General features: G+C 32.5%; 1 protein-coding gene across 1 annotated transcript in view; it reads right to left on the bottom strand.

The window, feature by feature from the left end:
* Positions 1-974: 974 nt before the first annotated feature.
* The window catches only part of LOC143227428 (uncharacterized), a 97,484-nt gene continuing 86,755 nt past the window's right edge, over positions 975-11,703 (bottom strand). The window contains 8 exon segments of the mRNA XM_076458880.1: positions 975-5,363; positions 6,569-6,716; positions 7,049-7,200; positions 7,418-7,564; positions 8,182-8,507; positions 8,904-9,205; positions 9,811-9,889; positions 11,198-11,358. Of these exon segments, the coding sequence (XP_076314995.1) occupies positions 3,976-5,363; positions 6,569-6,716; positions 7,049-7,200; positions 7,418-7,564; positions 8,182-8,507; positions 8,904-9,205; positions 9,811-9,889; positions 11,198-11,358 (2,703 nt within the window). The 3' untranslated portion in view covers positions 975-3,975.

Raw genomic sequence — 11,703 nt, 5'->3', positions numbered from 1 at the left:
AAAGTGACGCAGTTCAGTTCAAGTGTATGGGATATCTACAGAAAGTGTCCCAAGCCCGTTTTTGAGCTTTCAGTTTCATGTGGCAGGCAGGATTCCACCACAGACGAGGATATAGTGGAAAACATGTCGAGGTTTTAGGAATATATTGAGCAGCTGCTTGTATAATACGGTCAGTTACTGTCGCCACACAGTCGTCTATTGATGGCTTTCAGACGATGGTAGGATCAAGTTCTGCGAGAGCAGTGAAAGAGGGCCAGTTTGCGTGATCCTGCTTCCACCGGGGCAGGCAGTTCGGGTGGCGTCGACCACGACCAGTTTCTCTCAAAATTATAGGGAAATGATCACTGTCTCGTGGATTATTGTCAACCTTACATGAAAAAATGGGAGAATAGTGAAGGTGGGCAAAATTAAAATTAAGAGATTAATAGCAGTAAAGGACTGACTAGTTGCATGAAAATAAGAACCAGTATTGAAAAGAGAAAGGTTGGGATCAGAGAGCGCATGCTCAACACAGCGGTCTCTCCTATCAATATCGACACTTCCCCAGAGGGGAGCTCTGCGATCAAATGCTAGAAGATTTGCTTGTTACTACAATAATTGCCAGTTCATAACCCTGTGGTCAACTTTATAAACTGTAGATCTGAGTCCAGAATAACCGGTAAAATTAAACTGTTGAAACAGAGTTGGAAGGGGTGCTGTTGACTTGCTAGCTACCTTCCCTCTAATCTGTCAGTTAAAAACAGGAAGGCCAGCTAGCCCAAAGAAATTAAAATACATAGTTTCGTGGAAAGACAAAGAATTAATACTGCTATTATCTATATTCTTTCTTCCAAGTTTTAAAATTTAAAGAGTTAACACTTCAGATCTTAGAATAGAAACATTTTGTAGAAACGTATTTTTGTTTTTACACTTAAAAATGTTAAATTTCTACCTTCGCAAAGTACAAAAATTTTGGAGAAAACACAGAATACAAGTTGAATAAATCTACTTTTATTTGAATAAAAAAAACTAGATCCTAAAACCTTGTACAAAAATAGTTTGTTTCTTACAAACATACAATAATAACCTTTATAAAGCCATACCCTGGAACACACTATTCACAGTTTAAAAACAATTTATAAAGCTTCCTTTTCTACAACTTTACACAATGTTCCTCAAAGCACTTACAAAACCATACCCTGGAACATATTATTCACAACTGGTTATGACGTTTCTTCTTCTACAACTTTACCCAGTGTTCCTTACAGCAGTCATCAAAGGACGGGGATTTCCACGTATTCGTTACAAAGTTGTGGTAAACAAGATAATGTTACAACATATATTTTGCTGGCAAATGATTTTAAAACACAAAAATATCACACCAATTTACTAACATTTTTACACAAAATCTAAATGTTGATAGAAAGTTTATGAAAGCAGTCCAAGTAAAATGCTCCTTTGTCTTGTGAATCAATATCAGAGTTTAAAACTATTCAGAAAGTACTTATATATCGTAACATTGTATGTATGTGCACGCTTATACAGTACAAACACTTTTAGTTAAGGTTTAGACTATTTTATGTAAGTTTTCAAACCATTTAAAAATATAAGCTAACTCTTTTATATATATTTTTGTACGATATTAAAATAAATGCAAAACGTTTTATTAACCCATATTTATGACTTCAGCCTTTGATCAAAATGCGTTAAAAGTATGAAAGTTGAACACATTTTTGTACAAAATAAGCAATTATCTGATCCAAGAAAATAAACCTAAACATTTTACGTATCAAAATGTTTGAAATAAAATGATTAGCTGTATATAAACATTTTGATTCTAAAACGAACTCTTAATACATTTTTTCCTTTCATGAGGGCTTAGTTAATTTTGATTTCAAATATCTTTTCATTGCACCTTAAAAAAAAAGGAGAGAAAATTATATTTACACTAGGCCTAACTAGCCACTTATCTTCTTTTTTATCATCTGCACATAGTATCCTCTCGTTCAGTCACTTTTTGTACATCACTTCACAAACTTTAACACTGATTGAAGGATTTCAACTTTTTTCATTAAATAAAAACTTCCATGGAGAAAAGTTGCAAATTTTAAACTATAAAACTTGTCCTAAGTATGTATATATCTATATAAATGTAATAACTCTTTCACTTCACATTTATTCCTATGTTTTCAATGGAACACTGATACAAAAGTACAACTTCTTGAAAAAAACGTGGATGGCAGTAATGTTTCTTCAAAAGCTTAACTGAAACTATAATATCAACAGAAGTGATAAAGAAACGATACACAGTTCAAATATTAAAAACCAAAACTTTTATATTAGTGCAAAATAAATTTTACAGCAAAATTACAACAGTTGTTAAAGTTGAGATCCAAGCTATTGGAAATGCTTTCAATTTATAAAATATTATAAATTTCTCAAAAGAAACTTGAGAACTGAACTTGAAGAAACAGATTATTAAAAGTGTGAGATCAAAATCAAAGGCATAAAAATTATTTTTTGATAGAAGTTGAATATTTATCACTGTATTCATTATTTCGACTAAAATGATTTTGTCAGAATTCGCAATACAAAGCGAGTATTGAAAAGATTCATTCCCATTTTACACCTTCATATATCATTATCCAGGAAATTCAAAGGTCAGCTTGATCCTTTCTTTCATATGATTCTGCTATAACATCTCATAAGTTAATAGAAAGAACCTTATTCCCTAACAGATAACAAAAATGTTGTCATATAAAAATATACATTTCTCTAATTAAATAAGGTTTCTACTCAATATGTCATAAGCACCAATGTTTCTTCACATTTAACCAAACACTTTGCAATCATACAAACAACTAATAAGGCCCCACAATAAACTGCATGTTATAGTATTTGTCTTTACATGTGACTCACATACATTTAGCACAATAACAATTAAAAGAAAAAAAAAAAGACCATTAAAGAAATTAATGTACTAAATTCAAAATACCAGAGAAGGGCACAAGCATTAGATTTTAGTGTATGTCAACAGATATTAGTTATAACTAAAACCTGAATCCTGTAATGATGTTTCTAATTGTTTGAAAACTATATAATCCTGTGACAATGTTCAGTAGGTAAAAACAAAATAATGGAAATTTCTATGATTGGACAAATCCTAAGAAACTGGAACAAATAAGAATGACAAAATGCAATTTTAAACTCATGTGAGCAGCAGTTCACTGCTTTGTATAAATTTAATATTAATTAACAATATTTTTTAAGCATCTCTGTAGTGTGAAGAAACAAAAACAGCTTGTTTGAATGTGTGTGTTGATTGTTATGACAAATGATAAAATCGAAATATTTAAACCTGTCTTGAAGAATAAAAACACAAAAGTACTAGAAAACTTATTAAAACCAATACTGAACTTTGTAGGCACATGACTACATATAATCAATGACACATGTATATGGCATTGATGTCTTTCATACCGTTAAACAAGGAAAGACTAAGCTTTAAAAAATCATTAACAAAATACTATGTTTATACTTAAATTTTCAAATATGCATGGCTGTTTGAATAAAAGGTTTTACTTTTCATACCATTTGAGTTTGTTTATAGTAAAAAAAAATCAACAATGCAAAAAATATATATATACAAGTTAATTATGTTACTAGACATTATTAAAAATAACTGATTTCTGGTCAGAAGCAAACAGTAAATAATACAACATCAATCGGAAATTACCGACCACCAACTTGCTGTAGAAATACACCTTCTAAACATCTGATATAAATAAATATACATTATCTAATACAGAGGTCCTCTTGGTCAAGTAAAGTCCCCAATGATTCTGCTAAAATAAGTCTCAAGTTCATTGTACAAGCCAAGAACATTGTAGCATTCACCCTCAAATATTTTTTTTTTTTTTTATGGCCACAGTATCACTATAAATTCAAATATCCATGCACAAAGAACACAAATATATTGCTTACACAAATGGTTCACTAGATAAATACAGCCTCCTGTTGCTGATGTGTATTCTGTTGTGGCTGATGCTGCTCAATAGCTGCTAAGTGGTGCACATTGCTTGGCCCAGTTGGGCTTGACATACCCTCTGACCAATCACTCTGGGCAGAGTGTGGAGAAGAACTTGACCACTGACCAGGGGATTCTGGTGAAGGAGTCAGGTAAGTCTCAGGGGGGTGCAAGTAATGCTGCGGAGTAGCTTCAGAACTATGCTGGCTATGCTGTGAGGGTGGAGTGGGATACTGAAATGGATGTGAATAAGGTACTTGGTGAGAGCCAGGCATAAGAGATTGCTGCCCCAACATTTGCTGAATTTCAGTAATTGTGGGATTGTCATAGATATTGTTGGCACTCTGTTGTTGTGAATGAATCTGTGCAGCTTTCTGGTGGTGGGCTGCTCTCATGGCAGCCATATGTGTTGGTGATGTTGGTAGTGAAGGACGTTGTTTCATAGGGGCAGAAACAGTGTATGACAAAGATGTAGGAATCTGTGAAACAGTGGCACTACTTGGCACAGAATTCTGTCTAGAATGTTGTGGTTTTACATTCTGACTGTTAGCCTGCATATATGGATAAATACCCCTATTCATGTACATTTGTCCATTTTGATCTATACCTCCCATCAATCCATATAACTGGGAGCTATTATTTACACATTCACTATAGGGGGGAGGCTGCTTGTTAGGAATACTACGAGTTCCATCCAGCCCTGCTAGATTTGGGTGTGACAATGCACTGTAAACTGTTGTGTCGTGAGGAGATGGGGTGCCATCCAAACAGCTTCCTGTGTGTGGAGCCTCCAGCGAGTTTACTGGAGACAATGTTATCGAACCATCAATCCCAGGAATAACCAGAGGAGGAGGTTCCTTACGTTTTTTTACAGATGTTTTTCTTCCAATTGCTCCTTCATTATTAGGAGAAATTCCACCACTGCCATCCATCATAGAAGTCAGCCCCATCATATTGTTGATCTTTGGCCTTTTCTTATTCTTGTTAGATCTTGACGAACCAAGAATAGTTGGAGGTGGTATCATTGAAGGAGAGTTTGCACCAGCAGTTCCTCCCACTGACATATGCGACATATGAGGACTCTGGGGGACATAATCATTGAGAAGTTGAACAATATCATTGTGCATACGTTCTACAGCGACATCCTTGGGAAGACGATCCATGTGATCTGTGATGTCCCGGTTGGCAAAATGCTCAAGAAGAACCTTGGCTGCCTGGTAGCCACCTTCCCGAGCTGCCAGAAATAAAGGAGTCTCTTCTTTATTATCCTGAGCATCCCTATTGGCTCCATGAGTTAGCAAGACACGGACAGCATCTACATTGTTCACAGCTGCAGCCCAATGAAGAGCAGTTTTACCTGAAGACAGAAATTAGAGAAAATTGTAAATCAAAACTAATGCAAAAATTATAAAACAATGAACTTTCGTGATTTCTCAGTTTCTAGCTTATGAAAACGTTCATATACCATTTCATTATATATTACCAACACTCAAATATCCTTTATACAATCAGAAAAGACAAACTTAACAGAAGTTATAGATTATACTTAAATATAAGGAACTTTTATGACACACAATGGCATATTATATAATTTTAAAAGAAAACTTAAAATCAGTTAATATATTAGTAATGTAGCACACTGCTGCATGCTTATAAATATATAAGTTAAATATGGAAAGAAGTAACAAAATTATGCATCTCAAACAGGCACATAAAATGGAAAAAGAGGATTTTCTGCAATTTCTCAACATCTGAATGCATCCACAGTAACAATTTTAAGCTTATGGTATATTATTTCAAATTCTTTGCCACTAGAATTAATAAGAACTACAAACATCACACAAAAATAGCACAAAACAAAACTTCAGCTATGAAGATACATAAACCAGCCTGTGTATAATAAGATATGCATATTTCATTGAAGTACCTGGGTGAACAATACTTAACTAGAATTTCCATTACAATTAAAATATACAAGTACATATTTATAAGTTTATGTAATTTATTTTTCATTAACTAATGAGGATGTCTGCTAGTTTCCATAAGATTCCCATTTAAACTACAAAAAGAGAAGTATATACCTAACATTCGAAAACATGCAAGTCAGTGTCCATTAAACAATTACTTTAAACCTAGATATTTAAAAAGGTAGAAGACTGAAATGTCGGAAAAAAAAGGCTCAAACACTGATATAAAGACAAGTTAATTACAGAAGTTATTTTCCAATTTCTCTTGATATCTTCCTTGTGGTTCAAAAGTTTAAAAAATAATAATCTGCAGTTGACCCGCTTCTTTTAAACAATTTCCTGGCATATTAGTTAATACAAAACTTTTTTTAATGTGCTGAAACTGAAATACCTTATAGACTCTTACAACAATTAAGATGCTAAAATGTTTACCACAATAATAGAAAAATAACTTTTACTTACGCATTAGATATAACTTTGTTTTTATTAAATTGTGCCTTAAAAGTTAACATATCACTGAAATCATAATATTTGTAATAAAAGTAAGTATAAGTGAGAAATTTATTTGAGATTTATTAAAGCAAGCTGTACAAACCTAAATCATCAGCAGCATTAATGTCTGCTTCAGCATTGATTAAGTCTTCAACCATTCCCTCGATGGCTAATCTAGCTGCTAAGATGAGTGGTGTTGTTCCATCATGCATTCGAGAGTTCAGATTTGTAGCTCTGTTTCTCAGCAGTATCTATGAAATGTTATCAACTGTATTTATTTATCACGTACTTCAATTAAGACTGAACGTAAATCATAAGTATAAAAAATACTGCAAGGTATCTAATAAAATAAATTAAATTAAATATTAATATTCAGTACAACTACTGAAATAATTAAATATGTACTAACCAAATCCAACACAACATCAACACAGACAACCAAGTACAAAATACCTCACTATGATTTATTAAATTTTAAATTTATTATAAAAATAACTTCTTAAAAATCAAGGCATACCTAAGATATTTTGCAGAAGTTAATACTTAAACTCACTTTATAAACATAAAACTTCTACATTTATACCTGAAAAACACCTTGTGCATCTGCAGCTACTGCTGCATGTAAAGGAGTTCGTCCAGTGTTATCCTGCACATTGGCATCAGCACCAGCATCTAGAAGTCTCTTGGCAGCATCAGCACGAGCATATCTGGCTGCAAGATGAAGCGATGTTTCACCTAAAATGCACAAGTAATAATTACAAGAAATGTTACTCATTCCTAGGGTAAAAACACTGCACATTAAAATATTCTAAATAGCTTTAAAATACTGCTATGGAAACTCTCAGCCAAGTATTTACATATATCTACAAAACAAATTGCTATCTAAAAATTAAAATGAGTTTGACTAATTATGTGTGTGTGTGGGGGTAACATTTATATTATTATGGCATACCTGTACGATCAGTGACCATGTTGATTTTGGCACCTTGTGACAGCAAGTCTTGGATCATGCTGGCTGAGGTGTCGTCTTCCTCAGCATCATCCACAGAATCCTGAACACCACCACGAAATGATGCCAACATCAGTGGTGTAAGGCCACCTACAATGAATGAAGCAATCAGTGCAGAGGAAAACGTTTATAAAAAAATATTTTAAAACTGAACAAAGATGATTGAAGTACACTGTATATTAAACCTAGGGAAAACAAGTTATTATTGTGACTAAAACTCATCAAGATCGATAATGTATCTGCATCGATGATGTCGAGTTTAGAGGGTTATCTTCCAAGTGCAATAAAATTAAAATACTATTCCAATAATAACCATAGCAGTTTCCACCAAGATACCAATAGTCAAAACTATAAAGATAATTCCTGGATTAAAACAACCAATTATTTAGTCTAATAAAATAAGGTTATATAATCTTGAACTTGTAAGAACTCCATACAAAATTTTATTTTAATAGATTTTACAATCAATTTATGTGTATACAAAACCAAAAGGTCCCAAATGCCCGATCCTTAACATGAATACATACATACATACATACTTGTTTTTCAGTAATAAACCACAGAAGTTGTTTTTATTCTTAGTAATATTTTCATCTTTATTAAGTGAAATCTCACTGAACTAAAATACTAGATAATTTTTCAATCTTTTAATAGCACACATGTATCAGGACTTTATTTCTGTACTTAACTAAAAAATTTAAATATACCTGGTCCACAAACATCTACGTTCCCTGGCTCTAGTTCTTCCACCTGAGGTGGGGTGAGAGTAAGAGCATCAGGATTCCTGACATCAGCTGCATCCAGATGTTGTTGCGTCCACCGTCGTGGGTCAGTGTCATCAAATTCTGTAGCTGGCACATCACTGTGCATATCCCCATAACTGGGATCAGGTGAGTGGAAACTCTTCATTCGTTTCATGGGTGGCTGATCCCCAACATCATCATCACCCCAACCTGATACTCCCGGAGGCATCGTATTGTTCGCATTAGAATCAACATCCACTCTCTGAGCAGATGCCTGTTTTTGTAGGTTTCTGTACAGTAAAAATTGTACAGTATTAAGTCTTGCTAATAGTACGAGTTAATTACCTTAAAAATCTACATAATTACAGTACAGCACAAAACTTGTTCTTAATTAATAATAACATTACATTAAAAGTATAAAACATAATAACAAAACTATAAAAATAAACAACCTAGTTTTATATTTCTTTTTCAATTTTGATTTCTAACAATAAATTTTCAGCAAATGGCAATTATACAACACAACTGTCTAACTAAACAAACCTTGAAAAAATAACTAGAAAGGAAAAAAGAAGAAAAACCTTAAAATATAAAAACTAAACCTTCAACTATTCACTTCATCTCTGATACAAAGCAACCAACTCTGAATATGAAAGGTTTCAAAATACAAAATGACTTTTACAGACCTCATTTCCTGCCCATCAGGTCCTCTTCTCCGAGACTGGCGATGTTGTCCTGAGCTGGTTTTAAAGAATCCTTCTGGAAACCACGTTATACCACTGGCACGCTTCCTTTGTGCAATAAGAACACCAATGAACAGTCCTAACAAGATGATAACAATCACACCAATGACAACATATGTCATGTTGGGATATATATTAGTTGTGATATCTGTTGGTTCACTGTCCATTGAGCTTTTTATAGCTTTGATATTGAAGGGTGTATCCAAAACATTTCTTGACTGGGATGCAGCCAAAAACTTTGCAGCCTAAAACAATAAACAATGTAACAGAAGGGAATAAGCAACATAACAGTTATGTCATTTTTCAAAATAAAAATAAAATTCTTGACTGAACATCTTGTACATAATTCTCCAACTTTAAGAAAGCTGTTCAATGACTACACTTAAAGCTTCAGTAAAACTTTGTTACAACAGTTTGAAGATTACCCTATAATTTTATTACAAGGTTGTGTACCTTGGAAATGAACTACATTACATTCTTCTTAATAAGATTACAATAAGTTAACCTGTAATAAGAACTGTTATTTTAATAAGAGGTATGTTCATTTCAAATTTCATACATATCAGAGAAGAGAATATGGTACAAACTGATACGAGTTCAAATAAAGAAATGTAAAAGCATCTGTTATGAAGTGAAAGTCACAGAAATCATTAATATATTTGTCAACAATCGTGAAATGACAGTAAAATAATAAACAATAACTGGTAAAACTATTAAGCACAAGTAAAATCAATTTATGCAATAAAAATTCTACTGCTGCCTGTTATTGTTCATGTGAGTGCCTGTAAACTCTAACTGTATCAATTGTTTGGCATCTTTCAATAAGCCCTTGAAATTGAAGGATTTTTACCTCTTTGGCTGACTGGAAACATTCATTGTAGGATGTCCTAACACAACGTCGGTTGTCAATCTCCACATACACTTTGGTTCTAAGACAGAAATAACAAAACATAAATTTCAACATTACAAAACAAAAGTTGGACAAACACAAACATAAAGTTCCTACCAGCAAAATATGGGGTCTTGATAACTGATTTACTATAGGGTGTTCGGAAAGTCACTGTGCAGTTTTGTAATCATATTTTATTCAGTCTATTTCAAGCCAGCAACTGATAGCAGTGTTTAGAAACAATATAAGAAGGATCTAGGCCTGTATTGATGCCAACAGGAGTCACTTTCAACATTGTTTATAATTGTCATTCATATTTACCTCCTGTATTCTATATTGAAACATGTCTGTCTATAAATATATAAGTGCACAGTGACTTTCCAAACACCCTGTATAACTAAAGTTAAGAAAAAACGAAATCTTCTAACTGCAAGGCAATCTGAATTAATACCCAAGTATCAAAAACAGGAAAAGGATCTGTGATATGGACTTAAAGATTATCCTACAAAATATTGTACAAATAACGATAACATTGTAAAATAATTGTCATATTTATTTTTTAAAACAGAACACTATTTAAAATCTCATTTACTTAACCAAATGTTTCAAATAACTAAAAGCTAACTGCTATAATTTAAAAATGATAATTTTACATTGACAAAAATGTATCTCAAGATGGCTGGTATGGGTATTAAAACTTTTATTAAAATAAAGTAAAAAACAACGTTTTGACCTAAGAAAAATTAAGCCAATATAAAGGAACACCTTTACACCTATACTAAGATGACCTAAGAAGGTCAAAACACAGTTTTCTACTTTATTTTAATAAAAGTTTTAATACCCATACCAGCTATCTTGAAATACATTTTTACTTCACGTGGGTTTCTTCTCATCATGAATTACAGTCAAAGTTCTGGTCTTTCTATATTCTTTAAAACTTCCAAAAATCAGAAAAATCAGATATGGTGATAAGGCTAACTTAAATCTTTACTAAGAAACCTAAGAAACAGGAAAGGAAATTGTTATTACACTAGAAAAACACAAAACACAGAAATGTTAGGATCCTACAAATAATGGTGGCCACCTTCACCTGTGTACAATTTTCTCTACCTTTTCAGAATTGTTTTTTTCTATCTTACCTAACAAAACCCTTAAGCTTTTAATCAGTGCATGTAGGCATAAATAAACAGTAATTATCCATAAGTTGTTTTATACAGTTTCTACAAGAAATTTTCTTAAAACTTTCTAGCTTTCATCAGACATCAGACCACTCCTTTGACTAATAAAATACTTCAGCATTCTATCAAATTCTTGAAAATGAAAATAACTAAATTCAACAACAACGTACCCAACAGATGCTCTGGGGTCAAAAGAGCTCGAGTTTCCTCCATCTTTGGGTCGCAATGGATAGATCATGGGGTTTCTCTTACCGTCTGTTTTAATTTTGACATTTGTTCTCAAAGCATAACCCAAATCTCTTATAAATAGCTTATAGTTGTTTTGGAATTCCTATACCAGTAAACAACAATTCATGCATCAAATCTGGCAGTATTAATTCTTACTTTTTTATTTTCAAATAAAACAATGTACAAAATCATAATAGTAAAAAACAAATCTAAGTCCATTTTGTTAGTACATAAATAAGTGTAAACATTTACATGTATAAGTAGTGTTCCACTGATGAATCTAATTTTAATACAAGAATGATTAAATATCTTATGAGTTATGTACCTTGCTCAATCTGTATCATTAATAAACAATATATTACATGCACTAGGCAAGATAACTAATATAAAATACTAATAACTTTCCACTTTGTATCATAGGTTCCAAATGAAACCACATTTATAATTT

The sequence above is a fragment of the Tachypleus tridentatus genome, chromosome 1, assembly GCF_004210375.1.
Source record: "Tachypleus tridentatus isolate NWPU-2018 chromosome 1, ASM421037v1, whole genome shotgun sequence".
Lineage (NCBI taxonomy): Eukaryota > Metazoa > Arthropoda > Merostomata > Xiphosura > Limulidae > Tachypleus > Tachypleus tridentatus.
This window is presented reverse-complemented; position numbering and strand designations above follow the sequence as displayed.